At 49.7% G+C, this 22230-nt stretch overlaps 1 protein-coding gene and 1 pseudogene across 1 annotated transcript in view; both read left to right on the plus strand.

The window, feature by feature from the left end:
* Nucleotides 1–21831, plus strand: part of Sans (SAM_USH1G_HARP domain-containing protein Sans) — a 111196-nt gene extending 89365 nt beyond the window's left edge. The window contains exons 2-5 of the mRNA XM_077634025.1: nucleotides 14063–14234; nucleotides 15694–15888; nucleotides 16983–17207; nucleotides 19314–21831. Of these exons, the coding sequence (XP_077490151.1) occupies nucleotides 14063–14234; nucleotides 15694–15888; nucleotides 16983–17207; nucleotides 19314–20027 (1306 nt within the window). The 3' untranslated portion in view covers nucleotides 20028–21831. The remainder of the gene's footprint in view (nucleotides 1–14062; nucleotides 14235–15693; nucleotides 15889–16982; nucleotides 17208–19313) is intronic.
* On the plus strand, nucleotides 5558–9893 carry LOC144101469 (uncharacterized; annotated as a pseudogene).
* Nucleotides 21832–22230: the final 399 nt, after the last annotated feature.

The raw sequence follows: 22230 nt of genomic DNA on the forward strand, positions 1-22230 counted from the left end.
CTACTTTACTATCTTGTCTCGATAACTTCGTTGACTGCATGCTATATACACAGGTCTACTATTCGTGGGAAAGTACCAAGAGACGATATACTTTTGCAGAAGGTGTTGTTTATAAACAGAAGCTACGCGGAGCAGTGGTCGCAGGAATTTACCGGGACACATACGGACACATGAACTTGCGCAAGTTTGCTGCTGTTAGGCGGAGAAAGATTTTGGCTAATACTAGAAAACTGCACTGTAGAGCACTGTGCTGTTCATCTTTATCGTATACAGTTTTAAAAATTTTCCCGGCTCAACCGCTGGCCGGTTTATGGTGAAACTGCCCGTGGAGCTTGCATATTTCGGTAACTTTTGTCTCGTAATTAGTTTGGCAACGGTATTCACCTAGTTCGGCCGTGCATGACGCGAGTCTTAAATCGTCTGCGCCGAGATCATTGGACCGAAAACCGTCAACGCCATGTTTTCCGCCAAAGAGCGGCGGTAGCGTTATTTGCCGTCTGCACAGGCGCAGACGATTACGGGCGCGCATGATGCACCGCTGAAGCAGGTGAACACCGTCGTCAAACTTACTACGAGACAAAAGTTACCGCAATATGCAAGCTCCGTGCTCTGTTTCAGCGCAAACGAGCCAACAGTTGAGGCGGGAAAAGTTTTAAGCCTCTACGATAAAGATGCACAGCACTGTACGCAGAGTACGCAGAGTGCATTTAATATCGCCGCATTGCATCGAATGAAACGGCTGTGTGAATACAACAGCGAAAATCTGGCTACTTATGGCACCGGGCGTGGTCTGCTAAACAACTAGATTAACCAACCATCGTACGCTGATGTCCTCTACATTTTTGCGGTCCAATTTCTTCACAAGCATATAACACTAACATATGAGTGAGGGAATGAGTGAGCGATCGAATACCACGATGCGACTAACCACCTGAATACCCAACTAGGCGACCTATATCATATTAAGCAACTAACAACCATACGCAGAGCCTGTAGAACAAGCGGTCCCAACAGGTCGCAAAAAAGTCGACCTCTATTCCACGTCTTGTCCCTGCCCCCACTCGTTATATATGGCAGGCAAGCCTGGCAACATGCCAGTGTCAGTCTGCAGCCATATATCAAGCCACCCCTCGTCGATTGAGTTCGCCAGCTGCACAAGATTGGCCGCGGTGCGACACTGAAGACGTTTCGGCTCGGGACCTGACCTGCTCTCCGCACACATCGCGGTGTCGTCTGCGGTCCCATGTACAGCACACACAGGGGCGCGCGAAACGGTGTTCTGGAACTGGTTATTACAATTGTATGCGATAGCACCCCCCCCCCCCCCCCTTCTCTTTCGGCCTCCCTCGTAGCAGCAGCAGCAGTGGGGGAGTGCTGCACCCGGTCACGTAGGGTCAGGCGTTCCACATTCGCGCGCCGCTGGCCGTGTAATTACGTGATCACGTGATCGGCGTGGGACGTGTGCGAAGTGCACGCGCCGGGCGATCCAGCGTCGCCTGAAAGAAATCCGTGACGCGTTCCTCGAAGGACGCAATTTTCTTCAGGGACGAGCTCGGAAAGTGCATCTCTTGCTCGTTAACGGGAGATTCGGATTCGAGGACTCCCGTTTTACGTGTGATATCGTTAGGTTGTATCGTTTATGCCGGACTTGTAATGAATTTGTGACACGCTTACTGTTCTTGCTTAGCCGATTTCTTGAGTAGTGGTGGTTTGCTGACGGCAGTAATAACAAGGCAAGAAGACCAGTGCCGGACATGGAAACTGCCGTATACATGTATTCATCTGACACGTGATCAGCAGTCGGCTGAAATAAAAGGATAGGAAGATATGAAGGGTGAAGAAAAGAAAGCAGGGATAAGTATGGAAAAGATAATGGAGGGAGGTACAGTTTTCGTCAAAAGTCTTTAGGCCACAGCGTTCAGCTGCAGCGAAATGTATACGTTCTTAGAACAAGTCAAACAGGAAGCCTCTCTACCTCAAGAAGAATCCTTCTGCTTACATTTCGAGTTCATTCGGTCTTTAATAGCGAAAAGCCTTTGGCCTTAAGACATTTAACCAAGACTGTACGTTGAATCGTAGTGGCGGGGTGGAAGAGTTTCGATCTCGCTCGCCGGAGGCACTGATTGGTTCGATTCTCATCTACGCCGCTGTTTTATTTATTTTTATTCAGTTCGTGCGGATGCACTCTGTCCACAACTTCCGTCCACAGCTTCCAGTGACACCATTCATGAGCCAAGAATTGCTTTCGCATTAAAAAGCAGAACTTATAGAACAGACCGTATATTATAGCGTGACAAAGCAGATACCATGGCCAGAATGAAATGGCCGCGACTGAGGCAAAGCAAGAATATTAGGTCCCATTATTTTTGCCTTGCTATGGACGTAGCTCTGCCGATAACGATGGTGATAATTATCTACTTTTGCATATTCAGGAAGAGAGAAAGCTTTTGCATGCCGGTGGTCACAGTTGAGCAATATCGCAGCCACAACACGTCCACCATTCAATTATCACTCTCATAAAACAGAACTGAAGTTTGTGTACCGTAAGTTCACAACTAATTAGAAGAAACTAACAAATGATAAATCGGAGTCTGCTAGAGTAAATTAGAAAAATTTAAGTGAAATCTTACTTTGTGACAATAAAGAGTTGGTACATAATACAATGGAATCTCGTTTATTCGAACTCGCTTAATTCGAACTTCCTGTTTATTCAAACCGGTGCTTTGGTCCCGTCCACATCACGCGTGCTAAAGAAGCCCCGAACTGGTTGGCCTTTATTCGAATAAATTTTCGGTCCGCTTCGGCCTAGACTTTCTTCATCGTGACGCCTTAACAGACTTACACATATTTCGTTATATGCATTGTTTCGGTATGGCCAGCTTCGTTGTAACGAACTTTAACTGCCCCACCACAGCGGTGCCGCACACCCACCCCCCGTACCGCCGGCCACACCGAACGAGGTCGTCAGCGGCACGCGGCGTCCATTTCGAAAAGTGGACGCGAGAGGAGGGTTGAGGAAGAGGCAGAATGCTCGCTGACCCCACCGCGGTGACCCCCACCCCCGTCCCCAGCGCCGATAGAAGAAGACCCACCCCCTCCTTCCTCACTCGTGATTTCCCTTCCCCTTCACAGAGCGGAGACTGACCGTTGTCCTCCGCATACCCTCACTCACCCCCGGTTGATATCGAAACCGTGGCGGCGGCCTCACTGTTTAGGCCTAGCTTCCCGGCCCCACGCCTCCTCCCGCCCGCACAACTTTCACTCCGCTGTTCGCGCACATCTGGCCGCGCTGCGCGCGCAGCTGCTCTCCTGTTCTGGCGTACATCCTCTGCTCCTTCGTCTGTCCAGACGCTAACGATTGCCTGTATCTGCGCTAACGATATTCGCAATATACTTCTGCTGCTCGGCCGAAGGCGGCGGTGTTGAAATTGAGCACCTGTGACCGGAGGCCGCGGACCAATCAGGAGATTGGGGGCGAATCTAGAGCACCACGGGGCCGCGGTCTTCCCCGCTGTATATCACAGCGCTGACTCGAGTGAGCCCTCATTGGTTCGAGTGTCATCTTCGTACATACCGCTTATTGTCTTTGTAGCGCGGAGTCATTCTGATTGTCCGCTGCTGCTCGCATGGGTCGAAGGAGAAGTAGCCCCAGGCGCCTTCGCAATCGGAGCGGGCTTCTCTCGTTGGGATGTGGCTACAATGGAGCGGTTTCGTCACAGCTTTCATTGGGTTGGGGCTGGTGGTGTGGTTTCGGTTTTTTTTTTTTTTTGTAGCTGGCGCCGCATCTGGTTTCTGTACTGCGGGCACCAGTTGGTTTGCCCATTGAAGGCTAGTCGTACAATTTTACACGAGAGAGACACAAAGTTAATCTACCGAAATACACTAGAGCAGGTGATCCATGAGCATCGGGGAAAGACTGTATACCGTAAATGCTCGCATATTATAAGGAGCCAGATGTCGCGCGAGACAAGTGGTGGGCCCAGGAATGCAAAAATCATCATCCTGAGCAGCCCCTACTTCACCTGCCAGAATTTTTGTGTGTAGGTATGTAATTGAAGAGAAAAATCTCCAGGGGGCGCGAAAAGCGATTTATAGGCATGGGTGGCACGTCTTACAATACGATCACTTCATATGATTACCACAAATCAGAGCACGTTAGTCCAACCTTCACCTCCTCCAGCCACCGGCTGATAAAAGTGCTATCGGCTTCGATAAGCGACCACGTGCGCGCCTGAAAAACTTTTGTCCCTGATAGTACGTTGCTGTAGTGAAATGAGCCTGCTCTTTGCGATAGTATTCTATGTAGACCACCAATTGTGACCAAAGTCTGCCTAACTTGAGGCTCCGCGGACGACGTTCTTTATGTGATTAAGAAAAGACCTAATCGGAGTGACATGTCATCCCGATTGATTTTTGTAGAATTACCGCATCAAAGGCTCGGAAGTCTACTGAGCTGTTTACGAAGTGCACAGACTGTCACTCAAACAAATCAACATTAGCAGCAGCATGACTATGACCACTGCAAGACAAAGTCATCTCCCATATCTCTCCGATAAACCCTGTCATGCTGCGGCCGCGCTATCTCCGCAAACTTCTTAATCTCATCCGCCCGCGCCTAACTTTCTGCCGCCCCCTGCTACGCCTGCCTTCCCTTAGAATACAGCCCGTTACCGTTACGAGCGCCGCTCAGTGGCTCAGCGGTTACGGCGCTCGGCTGCTGACCAGGAAGACGCGGGTTCGATGCCGGCCGCGGCGGTCGAATTTCGTTGGAGGTGAAATGCTAGAGGCCCGTGTATACTGTGCCATGTCAGTGCACGCTAAAAAACCCCAGGTGATCGAAATTTCCGGAGCCCTTCGCTACGGCATCCCTCATAGCCTGAGTCGCTTTGGGACGGTAAAGCCCCATAAACTAAACTAAACGCTACCGTTAACGACCATCGGTTGCCCTTCCATCTCATGATAACCGATTCAAAAATGTATACTACTAACCGGAATAGGTTGAAGGCATGACTTAGACGCTTGAAAGAAACAGCTGTACTTATTTTCACTCATTAGTTCATTTTCCTTCCTTTTATTTTTCTTTCATCGTTCCAACTCTTCTGCTTTCTCCTCCTCCCCGACCGTTTTCCAGCAGCTGCGCCCAATGTGTCCTGGTCATTTCCTGCTTTCAGCATTTTTCCCCCTTAATTGTTTTTCTGCACCACCGTTCTCCTGGATTTTAAAAACAGGGCATCCGCACGTGTCTCTCTTCCGTTCGAAGTTATCAGGCCCCGCTCGCTGCCAGCAACCCCACCGTGGCCGTCTGTTTTTTCCGGTCTTTTCAAACACGCTGCCAGCATATATATAAATTCTATCGGAATTCGGCTTCCGCTCAAAAACCGTCAACAACGGTCGCATACACCAAGCCACGGTATACCGTTAGGGAAGCGCGCGCCAGACCTGTGTCTCGTTCACTTCCTCGAACGCCATCCGCATTGAGAGCTGCGGACTCTCCTGGACGACGCCTCTCTACGAAGACGAGCCAGCGAGGTAGTCCCGCATACCGTCACGGCCTCCGATGCCGCTTCGGCCGATGAGCCAGCGCTCGCTCTACAAGAGCCAGGCGAGGAAGGCGCGTAGCCCGGACGATGTTGCTGCTCCCCGTTGGAGGCCAATTTGCTTCCTTCATTCCGTCTTTTTGTTTTTGGCGCGCGCACACGGGCCTGTCGGCGCACTGTGGGATGGTGCTGGTGACCCTGTTCTCGAAAACGGCCGCGGCATCATCAGTAGCGGCCAGCTATACGCACTGTGCCCCACTAAAAGCGTGCAGTGCCCACGAAGGTTCAGCGACTGCGCAAACGAACTCCGGGTCTGATTCAAAACGCCTCAGTCCAAGGTGTCGGGATCGAATACAAATACAGCTCATATACAAATCGTTGTTTTTGTCCCATTTAAATTATTGTCACCTTGTCTGGGGCATGACCACTCTGAATAATCTAGACAAAATTTATCTACTTCAAAAGAAAGCGATAAGGTGCATATTCCAGCTTAGTTTCAACCAGCATACAAACCAGTACTTTGAAGATGCATGTATTATGAAAATTTTTGACATCTATAGTTTTCAACTGCTTTCGAGATATAAGAAGGAGCTACTTCGTCATACTGATTATTTGGGGAGACTGGCCTCCCTAACGCCGAGCGAGAAGCTGTATAACACTAGACAACACTCCCCGTGGCAGACTAAAACTCCAAGAACAAACTACGGATTACAAATGATTGCCTTCCAGTTGCCTAAACACCTAAACACGTTACATCATAAAAATATTGACATAATTAGTACGCCGATCCGTGACCTTTGTAAACATTTCCTGTGTTTCAAAAATTAGTCTGCTTTTATAATCTTTTCATTTTTCCTTTTTATTCAGTGTTTGCATCAAAAGTTTGTAGTACTAATTTTGTTATTGTGATACTGTTGCACAATATGTATTCTTTGTTCCGCTGATGCCTTTGTATATGTAGGGGCCGAGGGCTCGTCAAGCCTTGCTGGCTTTTTTCCTCGGCCCTTTTCATCGTTGTGATGAATAAATCTCTATTATTATTATTATTATTATTATAATCCCGTCAGCGGCGGTCGCATTTAGATGCATACGCGGAATGTTGTTTGAGGCCCGGAAGCGTTAAAGCTAATCAAAATTAATCCGGAGCTTTTCACTAAGGCATACCTCGTAGTGCACGTGCAGTCTCCAGATGTCAAACACTGAGACCATAGTCATATAACCTGTCGCATCCTATCACCTCGTATCTCGGCTGCCTTTTTGTTTTTCCGGTCGCGAAATATAGTTCACATGACGGCCTTTCACTGAGGCAGATGTTGCTGTTATGTGTTGAAATTGCACATTATATGACCCGTAATGGCGTACTGGCCAAGGTTTGGTGCTAAGTCCCGAGGGAGATGATGAAATGAGGCAGTTGCGATGCCCGCAGCCATTCATATTCAGTTTGTTTCCCATCAAGCGATCTAGGCGCGGATTCGGCGGGCGCCCTTGGAGGGGGTGGCCCTATTTGCGCAATGTAGTTCTTGGACCTTCTTCGTCGGAAAAAATGAGGCTTTTATCGCTTTTCCGTGGAAAATTTCTCTTCCGAAAGAATGGGGGGCGGAAACACGCCTTTGAAATCTTCCACTGAAACAACCATCGCTATATTTTGCCGCTATACTACTACAACCTACCCCACCAACCACCGCCGCCACAAGCACAGTTGTGTGCTACCACCACCACCACTACTACTACTACTACTACTACTACTACTACTACTACTACTACTACTACTACTACTACTACTACTACTACTACTACTACTACTGCTGCGGCTGCTGCTGCTGCTGCTGCTAGCCTGCTAAACGCAGGCGCAAGAAGAGGCAATATATTTTTATTTCTTTATATAGCCTGACCACAACACCATACCTCGTCATGCTGCTACTACTACTAGCTTCCTAAACTCAGTGGCGTGTGCAGAGGCAAATTTATTATTTCCTTTATTAGCCTCACCATAGCACCATACCTCGTTTACTACTACTACCGCCACACTACTACTACTGCTGCTACAATACTATTATACCTACTACTACTACTACTACTGATCCTGCCAGACCAGGCGTTATTCTGTCGAACTTTCAACAACTGAAGCTTTTCTTATACAAAAAAAAAAACGCTGCGAGTTTCGACGCCATGACTGCAGCAGCCCGCTGCACGATTTTAGCGTCGCAAGGTGCACCCGAGGAGGACGACGCGTCGAAGCGAACTTGGTTCGCGACGCGAGCGCTCCGTCGTTTGTCGGCTACCACCCTCGCCACCGACGACGTGTTTTGTTCCGAGCGAGGAAACGCGAGCGCTCACGACGTCGACGGACGGCGCCGAAGACAAAGGAGGTCGAAAGAAGAGCAAGCAGAACGGCGACGCCTCGCGTGTGCCTCGTAATGGACGGCGGTCTCTCATGGAGCAGGCTGCCTGCTCGTGTGAACCCGACAGGATGACGCGAGGCGTCGCGTGTCCGCGATTCTGCGGCGTTTATGGGCGTTTGCCTCCCCCCCTCACTCTGCGCGAGACCTCGGGACTATTTCTGCTGGCCGCTCAGTGTAGAGTGGCGCCACCTCTAGTTCAGGCGTGTGCACACGTCGGATCGTTGTCAACGGCCTCAAGCAACATATTTTCGCGTGGTGCTGTTGTGTGCACACCCGCCTTGTGTGGACACCCACCAAGGTGGCTCTGCGGTTAAGGCGCTCGGCTACTGATCCGGAGTGCCCAGGTTCGAACCCGACCGCGGCGGCCGCGTTTCGATGGAGGCGAAACGCGAAGGCGCCCGTGAGCTGTGCGATGTCAAGACACGTTAAAGATTCCAGGTGGTCGAAATTATCCCGAAGCCCTCCACTACGACCCCTCGTTCTTCCTTTCTTCTTTCACTCCCTCATTTATCCCTTCCCTTACGGCGTGGTTCAGGTGTCCAACGAGATAGGTGAGACAGATACTGCGCCATTTCCTCTCCCAAACAACCAATTTTCAATTTGTGTGTGTGCGTGCGTGCGTGTGTGTGTGTGTGCGCGCGCGCAGTGAAAAAAATGACCAAAAAGTGGTAGGTTTTTAGCGTAGCTAAACCGACTAGAAGCGCACAAGCATGTGTTTAGCCTGGGCGACTCATGGTTTTGCTTCGCTGGGCCGGTGACAAGTCTGACGACGATATTAGACTCAGGTTAAGCTCTGATCAAGTTAGGCCAATCTGATCTGATCGTGCTGCAGATGGAAGCTGGTGAAGATGACGACGTGCAATGCACAGCGCGAGAGTGCTTTGCAGTTTAACACGAGACACCGCGACGATAGCATAGTCATTCTGCTTCCGGTCACGGTCGTGAAAGGACGGGGGATGGCTGGCTCTATCGCGAGCTGCTTAAACGGCCGATGCTGGCCGCGGAAGATCGTTTTTGGACGGTTTGAAAGACTACAGGAGTGCGCTGCCGCCTCTGCGTACCGGAGAAGGACTGAAAACAGTGGTTGTTCTTCACTGCGACACCGCTGGAAGGCCTTACAGGATTGAAGATTTCCGCCAGCCGATGAAAGAAGCCGGCGTCATCGAACAGGTGGGCGGTATCGGAGAATACCAGATGTCGCACGTCTGGTTAGTAAACTTCCGCAGGGAAGAGGCCAAGAAAAGGCTGCTTGACGCCGGGCATATCACTCTTAAAGGGAAGACATGCGTGGTTTTCGACCCTGAAAGGCACGAAGTGCGGCTGAAGGTGCATTGGTTCGCCTTCAACGTGAGCAACGAAACTCTGAGGCGGGCGTTCGCTGAGTACGGCGAAGTGAAAGAAGTCTCGAGCGATAGATGGAAGACCGGCGGGTTTGAAAACGCTGACTCGACTACTGGAGTTGTGCGGCTGGTTCTACGAGAAGGTGCAAGCCTCGAGCGCCTACCCCACCAGATGCGTATCGGCAACGGGGCAGTGTTAGTCGCCGTGCCTGGCCGTGCGCCGATATGTCTCCGCTGCCGCAACACAGGCCACATTAGGCGTGACTGCGAGGTATCCAAGTGCCACGCATTCAGGCACGAAGTCGTACGCCCGAGCTGCTGGGCGAGGAACACTCGGCGAAAACAGTGAGCTGCATATGGACGAGGATGAAGCTGAGCAGGCCGCCTCCAACCCAGTGGCCGAGACCCTAACGGCCGCATGGAAGCGCGACGACAAGGGAGACGACACGCCACCGACTGCCGAATCAACGCTCAGACCACCCGAGTCGGCAGTGATGAACGCGGTTACCGAGCCACCGCAGGATATCCACGCCCCGCTGAAAAAGGCAACGGGGAATACATGGATGTCGACCCTGCTGCTGCTGAACGGCGCCGCGATGACGTCGCTGCAATGAGCCCGGAGCAGATACAACGTCCGCTGCAAAGCCAGCGGGACCCCGGCGAGGGGAAAAAGCAGCGTGTCACCAGCGGGAAACGATCGTCGCCGCTTCTTTGCGACGACGACTCAAAGTCCTAATGATGGCGGGACGGCGCGACGTTGTGCGTACAAAGGTAAGCGCCGTACTGGTGGCCTGGTCTTGCCAAACGGATTTTGGAAGACACCTCGTCGTAGCCACGCTCAATGTCAGAGGTCTTTCATCCAGGAGGAGGCAAAATCAGCTGCTACGACTCGTGACTGAGCAGGAATTGGATATTTTACTGGTACAAGCAACCAAAATCGAGTCAAGACCAGACCTACAGTATGGTGCGTCCGTTCAGCAGCCGATACGATGTTTGCGTGTCTCATGCGGTGGGTACTTCGATAGGGTGCATGCTTTTGATCCGCCAGTCCCTGGGTGCGATTGTGGATTTTCGGTCGATGGATTCTCTCTGACATGACATTTGCTGGTTTGGAATGACGCGTCATCTGTATTTACGCGCACACTAGCGTGGAAGAGAGGGGAAAACTTTTTGAGACAGTTGGGAACTATTGTAATACAGACCGTCTGGTCGTCTTACTTGGCGATTTGAACTGCGTAAGCATGGCACGCGACAAGACCAGTTCGACTTCTTATAGAGATGCGAGTACTGACTGTTTGAGTGACGTAACTGATCGCTGTCATCTCGAAGATGTGGGCGATTGTCTCGGGTGCGGTTCTGGCGCTCTTTTTGCCCATTTCCATGGAACGAGTGTAGCGCGTTTGGATCGGGCGTGCGTATCTATCGAACTGATACAATCCTGCGGCGAATACCGCGTACAACCAGTGCCGTTTAGTGACCATGTCTGGCTTTCTTCCATGTAGGGAAAATAAAAGGAACGAAAAGCAAATTCGTGCGGGAAAACTGGAAAATTAATGAGAAGCTGCTGAAAGATATCTTTATGGAACTTGTAGGGGAAGGGGGGGTTGACGATACTCTAACTGCAAATCGAGGACAATGAAGTTCTTGGAGTGAAGTGGGAAATATTTAAGCAGGCAGTGAAAATGATAGCTATTGAACGATCGTGCGATGTAAAGCAAAAACAAAGAGTAAAGGAAATTATGCTTAGAGATGACCTGAGATTCTTGACAGCGCAAGAAGGCAAGCAGCCAGGAGCATGCATGGAAGAAATTCGCTCCGTTAAGCGGAAACTATAGGCAATAGATACGGAGCGGTATTAAGGAGCAATCGTGAGGGCGAGAGCACAACGCCTGATAGCGGCCGAAATGCCCACAAAACGGGCTCTCGGCTTGGAAAAGAGGCATGCCCACAAGAATGGCATACTGGAAATAGACGAACGGTGTAATTTACTCGGATATAGCAAATATAGAGAGGACCTTTTATGAATACTATAGCGGGCTTTTTGGTTACACCAAAGTAAGAACCGAAGACTTTGAAACCCATTTCCTGTCTTTAATGCCGAAGCTTAGTGATGAAACGAAAGAACAGTTAGAACTGCCTATTTCAACCGAAGAAGTGCGGAAAGCCATGAAGACCTCCACCCTGGAAAGTGACCAGATGGGCTAGTAGCATCGCTCTATAAGGCATTCGAGAATCATTTTGCGCAAGTTTTCGCTACGCTGTTTAATGAGGCTTATGACATGGTTGTGCTTCCCCCGTCATTTCTAACAGCCCACACAATTTTAACACCAAAAAGCGACGATGAAACTAGACTGCGACAAGTTACCGCTTACCGACCAATGCCACTGACGAATGTAGATTATAAGATCTTCATGAAAATTCTGGCTAAACGACTCCAAACTTGATGTAAGAATTAGTAGGCCCACATCAGACCTGGGGTATTAAAGGCCCTCACCATAATACCAACGTCCACACAGCGCAGTCTGTACTCGAGTGTTGGGACGCCATACATATAAGCATCGCAATGCTCCAGCTTGATCTAGAGACGGTCTTTGACAGGGTGCCACGTGACCTCTTGTTCTCTGTTAGAGCACGTGAATGTCGGATCAGTCATTTGCCAGGGCGTAGCCATGGCGCACAGGGGATACTCCCCCCCCCCCCCCCTGTCACCATTGCTCTTTTGTTTTTACATTGAACCCTTTTGTTTGAGCATAATTCAAAGCAGCAGTGTTCATGGCTTGCGTCTGCATGCGGCGGATGTCCGCATTCTCGCGTATGCAGATGACATTGCCGTATTTTGTGCTGACTACGAAAGCGTTCGTGTTGTGGTTGAAACTCTGAAAGACTTTTGTTCTCTGAGCGGGACTGCTGTGAACTGGGCTAAATGTTTGGGGTTCTGGCACGGCGACTGGCCCACAACCCCAACAATTTTCGCGATCATGACTTGGACGCTAACCCCAGTAGAATATTTAGGAGTGTCGCTGGAGAATTATCGCGACAGTGTGGATAATTATAGCGAAGTCGCTGAAGTGCGTGAGAAGGCCGACAGGATAAAAGGCTTCAGATGGTCCATTTTCACGCGTGCCACAATATGTGACATATTTTTTGTAACCAACCTTTGGTATGTTATGCAAGCAATTCATTGTTCTCGAGTCAATGTGCAGAAGTTGCACCGGGTTTTTGCGGTTTTTGTATGGGGAAGCACTTGGGAGCGGACACGGCGAACCAATATGTTTCATCGTGTCCGCTTTGGAGGAGTACGTTTGGCGCATTTGCATTTGTGCCATTTGGTGAATCGATTTATGTTCTTTCGGGACGTGAATGACCCCTTTCTGCGAACTGTGTGTCAGGTTAGGTTGGATAAGGTCTTGCCAGATTTAATTGTTAGTTCGGCGACTATGCAAGGGGGCATTTTCGTGTTCCCTGGAGGAGTGTACATGGCATGTCGCGTCTTGCAAGCGCGATTTTCAATGGAATATTTGTCAGCTGTGTCGCGAAAGAAACTTTAAGGACCTGTGTGATATGTCTTTCTTCCGGTCCCATTATACAGGTCGCTGTACTGTGCAGGTTCATGGCAGACAGTTCTAAAACGAGTGAAAAGTATGGCTGTGCCAGGTGGAGTCAAAAGTTCATTTTTTTAAGCTCCGTACGAACACTCTTGAAGTCAAGACGTATCTAGAAGAGAAGGGTTTTTTGTACCTTGGTGAAATCATTTTTTCATATGCCGAAAGCCGGAAACTATTCGACACGTTTCCTTTGATTGCTGGGAAGCCTTTTTCTTTTGGGGCATTCTACAACGCACGATTGAAAAAGACTTACCGGTGGATGCTTTCGGATACAGATTTTTGCCTGTTGACAATGAAGACGAGATTCCTTTCGACATGGTCATGATATTGGGCCTGCACAGTATTTGGCGATCCAGGATGGCAGTCAGACATGCGGACATCGACGCGAAGCTCATAAGAGAGTATTTTCGTGAATCTGTTGGTAGAGTTATTGAAGGCCACAAGATTAAAGACCCGGTGCCTGAGTGGCTTCCGATAATGGAAGCTTTGTTATACATGCGCGAATTTTAATGTGTTCACGTAACCCCAAGTGCGGGTGACGTAGTTTTAGCTTAATAAAGAAGAAAAAAAGCGGCTATAGCATAGTGCACTCGTTCAGTGGCCAGCGAAGCTGATCTGTTCGCTTCGTCGCGGGTTCGAAACCCAGTCGTGTCAATAATTATTTTATTTCTGCTTCAGCTGTTGCTATATGCTAGGTTTTGCCAACGTCACCTTCAAGGTCAAACTTCACACAAACTCGGTAAGCCGGTTAGACCTCGGGAAGTAAAAAAGAAGCACCACCCAGATTGTTAACCATCGAATCCTTCCCGAGGTGGTGGGTGGGATGATGAGGGAGGGGGATATTGTTCAAGAGGGGTAGGGGTCCGTGCTTTTGTGCTTTCCATTGTGTCCGCTTTGGCTGTTCGTCTTGCGAATGAAGGATGTCTTGTTTGGAGTAGGCTCTGTGGGTTTCATTCGACCCACGTCCTATAAGAACACCAACGTGTCCGGGGCAAGACCGCAGCTCGGGAATGAGCCGTCTGAACGAAAACATTGGCGTTTTCTGTCTGCTGACGAGTGACTGATTTCTCTAATACGTGATTTGCGTTACCGTGCTTTGCGTACACACTGCCAAGTTAATTATTATGCTCGCTGTTATTGCGCGTTGTTCGTGACAAGCGACGGCTTCATTCATGCAGGGGGGACCCTGACCGCTGCGACCACTTCGGTAGCACGGCGCTGCACTGCGCGGCGGCCAACGGACACATCAACTGCGTCTCCTTCCTGGTGTCCTTCGGCGTCAACCTGTGGGCGCTGGACAACGACTTCCACACGGCCACCGACGTCGCCTCCATCAACCAGAGGGAAGAGGTGAGCGTCGCCGTGCACCTGCCACCAATAACACAAAACGTCGACGGCACAAAATGTAGTTCCACATGAAAAGTATAATACATAAACGTGTGAAATAATAATAATTGGTTTTTTGGGGAAAGGAAATGGCGCAATATCTGTCACATATATCGGCGGACACCTGAACCGCGCCGTAAGGGAAGGGATAAAGGAGGGAGTGAAAGAAGAAAGGAAGAATGAGGTCCCGTAGTGGAGGGCTCCGGAATAATTTCGACCACCTGGGGATCTCTAACGTGCACTGACATCGCACAGCACACGGGCGCCTTAGCGTTTTTCCTCCATAAAAACGCAGCCGCCGCGGTCGGGTTCGAACCCGGGAACTCCGGATCAGTAGCCGAGCGCCCTAACCACTGAGCCACCGCGGCGGGACCAAAAAAAAAAAACGTGTGCGGAAGACTTGCATTCCAGTTAAAATTAAGGCAAGGAAATGTGATCTGGCGGGAGATACTATGCAAGGTGCACAGAACTGGCGGCCTATAACAGCGATAGAGGGGACACGTTGAACACGGGCAGTGGTGAACGGAGTGTCAGATAGTGAGTAGATGTGGTAATTTACTGCGATAGCGACTGCTGGGATTTGTGTTAGACCTGAGAAATTAGAGGCCCCTGGGGGAGGTCATCGTCCTGCAGATGCACTTAACTCTGCTGCGTCTGTTGATGCATATAGGTACATCGAGGAGAAATGTATAAAAGACTTCTATACTTCGTCTTTCGTAACTTCGGTCGGCTACAAAGTGTTCGTGCTAACTTCCCTATTGGAAAATATGTATAGGTTTGAATAAGTCGGCAAATAGGATTATGGCACATTTCGTTTGACTTTATACGATTAAGCTCCCGAAGCGACTGTGGCTTTGAGGGACACCTTAGTGGAGGCGTCCGGATAATTTTATCCACCCACGATTAATTAGCGTGCAATGACATCACACAGTGCATGAATGTCACGGGCTCGAACCCGCCCGCTGCGGTAGCATTTCGGATGGAGGAAAAATGTTAGAGGTCTGTGTACTGGGCAGTGTCAGTGCACGTTAAGAACCTCAGGTGGCCGAAATTATCCGGAGCCCTCCACTACGCCGTCCCTCATAGCCCGAGCCGGTTTTGGACGTCCACCCTTTAAAGCCAGACCAAATGTTCCATGACCCTGTTTGCCGACCCATTGAAACCTATGTACAGTTTTCAGCACGGTCATACACTGTGTCCCACGGTCCCGTAGGAGACCACATATACTCTGCTTTCGATGGATGCGAGGTAGAAACTCGCCCGTGTGCTCTGCGATGTCAGCGCACGTTGAAGATTCCAGGGTGCATGGTCGAACTTAATACGGAGCCCTCTGCTCTAGGGCGCCTCTCATAGCCCAGCTGCGAAGATTGAACTTCAGATGCCAGGTGCCACATCACAGAGCGTGCCTGTGCTGGTGTCGCAGGTGCTGCGGTTCCTGGACCAGGCGGTGTCCAAGCAGAGCGCGCTCAACAAGAAGCTGGTGCAGCGGCTCAAGGAGAAGGCCCTGCGGGACGCCGAGAAGCGCCGCAAGGGCTACCAGAAGCTGACGCGCAAGGCGGCCAAGAAGGCCGAGCGGGACGACAAGATGCTCGAGAAGCAACGCAAGCGAATGGCGCAGGTGAGGTGCATGTATACAGTCGTGAGCTTGATAAAAGGGAACGCGCACCCTACTTGGGGAGATACGCGGCGGCTATACTTTTCGCAACATGGTGGAAAAATAAGCGTTCTGCTGCCTTGCCTGCTTCTGGCAGTTGAGGATCGCACCCCCCTTTCCACTTAGTTTCGGAAAGCGGCCACCGTGCATCACCACAAGTAGGGTTCGAGGTTATCTGCCACGCGCTCGCGCGTTCCTTTTCACAAAGCTTACGACTGTACTTCGCGTGTAAAATCAGCAAAGAAGGTAACACCACGAAGTCACTCCATAATCTCGACGCTAGATTCACTTCTTTTTTTTATTTCACAACTACTTTCACAGCTTTTCTGCAGTCAATTAAATCATTTCATGCGCCCGTCGCATCTACCACCGTATAATAACATCGATGCCGTTCACCCAGAACGAGCCCATGGTAGTACACTTCGGCAGTCGGTCTCCTTGGGCACTGCCCGTGACTGGCGACACCTTTCGACTCAGGCAGCGGTAATTATCAACCCTTGTTTCTTAAAATCCGGCATTTAGGAGACACGAACCCATCAGTGTAAACTATTGTCCCTCAGTGTAGATAGCACGTAATGTTTTGCCGTCTATGTGCCCACCCCTCATTTAATGGCCCGTGCATGGCCCATTGGGGGGCGGAAATGTATAACAGTAAATATCATAGTGAATTCCCAGTTTCCCAGTCCAAATGCTCGGAGCACGTAAAGTAGTCCTTAGTGTACTTCTTGCGCAAGCTATAGAGGTTTTTATCCGACGCTTGAGGCGCCATTATCTGTTTTTTTACGGCCGGCAATTCCTCCGACGACCTCCACTTCAGAAGGATCGAAAGGTTCGATTCCGCAATCCGAGCATTACAATGAATGACGTGTTGAACGCATCAAGAACGCTTCAGTGGGTCCATGAAGAGCCTCTTGCTTACGGGCTTATGGGGGCTGAACGTCCCAAAACGACTCAGGCTGTGAGGGACGACGTAGTGAAGGGCTCCGGAAATTTGGACCACCTCTGGTTCTTTAACGTGCACTGACATCGCACAATGAAGAAGCCTCTTGGGTGCGCAGGTGGAGCTCCTGGTGGAAGCCAACAATGGCGTGAACAGCGCGCTCATCCCCCTGCACGTGGGCGACGGCAGGGGTACTCTGCAGCCGGCGCGGGCGCCCAAGTTCTCCGACATGGTGAGCACGGGCACCGCCACCACGGTGTCCAGCCGCAAGGGCCTCGGTGCAGTCTCCAAGAAGGTACACCTGCGCAAGCAGAACACCGACCCCGGGGACAACTTCAACAAGGTACTTGCGCTCATATGCATGCGGCATACACTCCTGTACGTTGTTAAAGGGAATACCTGGTTATTCTTCATTAAAGCGAAAGCTTTACTAGGCTATGTGGGCGGTTTCGTGTCATCAAAACATGTCTGCAGCCGTTGTGGGGAACTGCAAAGAGAGAACGTCTAAAATCTGGTTATAATCGAAGGAGGATGATGCGAGGATGCGGCGGAAAAAATCTGGTGCCGATCGGATGAATAGTTAATTGATTAGAGCCGAAAATGTGCGAAATGTGGCCGTTGGCAGTGCAAAAGTAGCGCGAAATTTGAAACTCCGGAAGTGTAGTACCACGTGACCGGAAGTGTGGGCGGAGCCAACGTGCGGCGCCAAATTTGAAAGTTTGGAACTAAGCGTGTTGGGAATTAGACGAATTGCACAAATTATCAGGCAAATAGGGGCAATAGAGGAGCAAATAGAGGCAAATAGGAGAAAATAGAGGCGACGAGTGCCGAGGAGGCGTCAGTGCTTTCGCATTACTCCAATGCGGGTTACCGCCGCGATCTCGAATTTTTTCTGATTTTTCACTGTGCTTTCCATTCTCAAAAACATTATTACAGTAGGCACATGCATATGTTTAACGATCCAAATAAGTACAATTTTCACAAAACAAAAACAACTTGAAAAAGTATACATGTAATGTTTGGGCTAAGTTTATGATAGCAGTGCTTGTTCCAAATTCTCAGTGAAATTTTCTATTGTTGACTGAGCAGTAATGAAAAGGTTGCAAATGTTGGAGTGTCATACTACTAATAGGAAGTGACCCCTATTTATCAATTTACACTACATCAAAAGCCCCCAAAAGTGGCATATTACAATAAAGGTAGCGTAGAATGGGTGGAAAATCTACAGGGCGCCCAGCATTGCGCAAAAGAACGCAAAAACGAAATAAACAGGTAACGCGTTTGAGGTGAGGTTTTTTTCCATCCATCTGGCTTCTAGGTCCAGATTGCTGTGCTTTCATGTAAAACCTAGCAGGTGTGACCAGGTGCGATTGCACGGTGGTAGTAAAACGGCATGCCTCGCAAACACTAGTAAAGGATTACACGTGTGGTTATTAGGCTGACTTATATGAATGCGAGATAGGGAAGTGTTTATGGACCAGTGTCGGTTTTTTACTTTGAGTAGACTAAAATTATGAGGCTGACAATTGAAAAGCAAATGTTACCTTGAAAAGTTCATTAAGTGAGGCTAGAACTCACAACAGGGAGGGGGGCTTAATTACTGGTTCAGGTCCAGCTTCGCTGGGTGCATTGTGTACCGCATAGGCAGTGTTCCCCATCCCGCGATACAACCGCCCCAGAAACGAAGTGAAACTTTCATCCTAGGTACGCCGCTGTAATATATAAGAGTATGTTACACGCACGAAGTATAAACGACTCAAGTAACCGAGAACCCTTTCCCCGAAAGCAATGAGGCGCATATAGACGTGCATAGGGAATTGAACCGCAAAAGTGTGTTTCTTAGCTGCCTCAGTCACATTCGTCGAAAGCTCGTATTCGCAGGCGGCGTCGATACCTGCGGTCTTTTCCCAGCAACTTGACAGTGCGTGACAGGAGAGAACAAATTAGGTGTTCGGATCACCGACGTCACAGCGGCCGCCATTTTGTTGTCTCTGGAGCTCTACAACAGGCCACTGGCGCGTCTAAAAGGATTATCAAAGGGATTAGAGGGATTATCGCGTCCTGCACTGCCTAAGCGCTTGACTACAAAATGGCGCCCGTGACGGCAAGCGAATATAACCTTTAGCCTTTTTTTTTTCGTTGTTTGGTGTAACTGGGCCACAATACTGCTGAAGCATAGTCTCCAAGTGTAGCAGCTGCACAAGGCCAAACAAAGGTGCGTTTGGGGAGAATGAGGAGTAATCTTGGCCTGCTTTTTGAAATGAACTACAGTGTAGTACCACAGCCTTATTGGCGACCCGTTTTCACATAAGTACACAACCGGGGGCACCGCCGGCGTGGCGTCGCGTACGCGATTTGTACTGCAACGCTGGTACTCGTGGTCGACACTGAATTGGCAAACCAGTTTAGAAAGTCCTTTGAATAATGAAAAAAAAAAAACATTCAACAGACGCAGGTGCGAGGCATCGGCAACGACGGCAAGAAGTCCGTCCGCTCCCTGACGGGTCTTCAGCGCGACGCCGAGGTCGTCTTCGTGCCCAAGGGCTGTGCCGAGGAGCCGCTGCTGTCCTCTTCGCGACCGGGGCTACCGGACTTCCTGGACGGACCCGGAGACCTGTCGCGGGCCCTGAGCGAACCCGACCTGGGCGCCCACCCGGACTCTGGTCTCGGGGAGGACGAGCCCGTGACGGGCTCGAGCATGTTCGAGCGGCCGGGCTTCGGGAGCGTCGCCTTCCGGAACTCCATCTCGGGGACCCTGCTGTCTCTGCCGTCCTGCCGCATGGACGACGAAGAGTGCAGCATTGCCCTGCCCTGCGGCAGCGTCGTGGACTCCATCGGCTCGGCGGGCAGTCTGGCCCAGAGGCAGAGCGTCCTGCCGTGGGACGACTGCGAGGACGTCTACTACGAGGAAGACGAAGAAGAGGAGGAGGACGGGAATGCGACTCCTGCGGTGGTGGTCTTCTTGGCTGCGCACGGGCTGGCCGAGTACGTCGACCTGTTCTCGAGAGAAAAAGTGGACCTAGACGCACTGATGCTGCTGGGAGAGGAAGACTTGAAGGCTATGGGTGTACCGCTGGGCCCTCGGAAGAAATTGCTCAGAGCAATGGAGCAGAGGCGGGTAGCCTTTGAAGACCCCGGCGAAGTGGCTGACTCGAGGCTCTAGCTTGGAAAGAGGGACACCATTTGTGGACAGTTTTGTTCTAATGCCTTGTGTGCATGCGTGTGTGTGTGATGCCAATCTGCGAGTGACACGTGGTAATTTGGAGGCAACGTGCTTCCCCTGCCATCGGTGAACTCAGATGTGGACTTGTTTCCACCTTTCTTGAAAACCTGAGACAACAGCTAAGCTTGTCTTCCTGGTGGTGAACTGCTCTATTCACTGAACTGTGCCGATGAAACCACCTGTTGAGAAGCTCCAAAAGCCTCCGGATTCTATACATATGGCTTGAACATCAGTCCTGTGGAGTGGGAATAATGGAGCGGTGAAATATAGGATTTCACTGGAGGATTTACGGCAGTAGCTGCAGCGTTTTCCCTAATCTGGCAGCTCTGGTATGCTTTGTGAGTCATGTTATGTGAAAGGCACGAGAGCTGCACACATTGGTGTAACTCAGAAGGACACATTGTTGGATAAGTTGATGCATGTTGGCAACAACGAGTAGGTTTGTGTTTGTGTAAACAAGGGGATTATAACAAAATACGTGATGCGCAATTTGCTGCGTGTGTTGCCATTTAGTAAGTTTGTGCTTTTGTATGTGCACTATGCATCTCAAGTGCTGTTTTCAAAGTTAAGGGTGCTTACTTTCTTTTTAAAGAAGAAAGGTCATAGTCAAGATTTTTGTGAGTTTCTTAGAGACACTAGCTAATGGTGCATGACTTTCTGACTCAGGCAGCAGGAAGAAATGGTAGGGAACGCCTTGTGAAGGCATGCCTTGCCTTGGTCACGCCTTATTTTGCTAGATGGCACTTATTTTGCTGGAAGAGTCTTCAGTACTGTTGCTCTTTCAAACAAGAGTGGCTAACATTTTGTGGTTTTTCAGCACATTTGTTCTTGGAAAGGTGCTTTTTTTATCAGCCTATGTTGCCTTCTCCATGCACACCTGTACCACTGCTATGTGATATGTGGATGGCTAAGTTCTGAAGAAAAAAAACCTTGAGCAACCTTTTTGTGTAAACTGTTCACAGTGAATGACATATTATTATGGAACATAGTGCCAGCACAAGAGACAAGGACGAAGGTAGAAGACAGCACGAACGCCCTACCCTCAGCGGCACATTAGCAGAGCTTCTGACCTAAACTTAGGAGCTGGCTCCAAGAAAAGGCATTGAAGGAGGCCATGGGTAAAAGGACACTTGGAAAGTCATTTATACAGCACTTGAAGGACACCAATAATACCTTGAAGGCTATGACAGCTGTCATCGTTGACACTTGTTAAAATGTTCCAAAGTGTGCATGTTTGATTGATTAGCTTTTCACTCATCAGAGGTTAGGTGTGACCACTTTACTTCAAGCCGGAATGATAATGCTACCTTTTACTTCGCTGCTCATGAGCTTCAGCAACTCGGGTTGCTCTGTGCCAGTCAGTGCCTATGATGCACTTTTCTTAGGTACAGAAGGCATTAACTCACTGGATTGACTAGCACTGTGCACACGCCTACACCAATATTTCAATGAAATTTCATTATCTTGTATTTGGATTGTGATATCTGTGTATTGGTTTTACAATCGAAGATGTTGTGAGGCACAACCTGACATGGCCTTGGACATCATTGTTTTCAAGCTTTTTGTTGCATCAGAAAACTTGCAAAATCTTCTACGCGCACTGAATTAACTTGTACATCGATGACTCAATGCACTGAGTGTTCAATTTCTCCACTGTGGCTACCAGGGACAAACACTGGCATGCTGTTCAGAAGTGTGAAGAGCATTTTGTGAATGCTGAAATCCCGAAATAAACGGATGAGCCAAATTTGCTGCATATTCATTTTGGAGTTCCCGGGTTCGAACCCTACCACGGCGGCTGCGTTTTTATGGAGGCAAAACGCTAAGGCGCCCGTGTGCTGTGCGATGTCAGTGCACGTTAAAGATCCCCAGGTGGTCGAAATTATTCCGGAGCCCTCCACTACGGCACCTCTTTCTTCCTTCTTTCACTCTCTCCTTTATCTCTTACCATGCGGCGCGGTCCAGGTGTCCAACGATATATGAGACAGATACTGCGCCATTTCCTTTCCCCAAAAACCAATTATTATTATTCATTTTGGAGCAATACCTGCAATGGATGATTAGGAAGGGTCTTGTGCCTGTGTGCCCGTACTCGTTCGTCCTGTTTCCTGCAAGCTCCGAAGGATGGCGCAGCTGGTGCTAT

Source organism: Amblyomma americanum, chromosome 8 (genome assembly GCF_052857255.1).
Source record: "Amblyomma americanum isolate KBUSLIRL-KWMA chromosome 8, ASM5285725v1, whole genome shotgun sequence".
Classification (NCBI taxonomy): domain Eukaryota; kingdom Metazoa; phylum Arthropoda; class Arachnida; order Ixodida; family Ixodidae; genus Amblyomma; species Amblyomma americanum.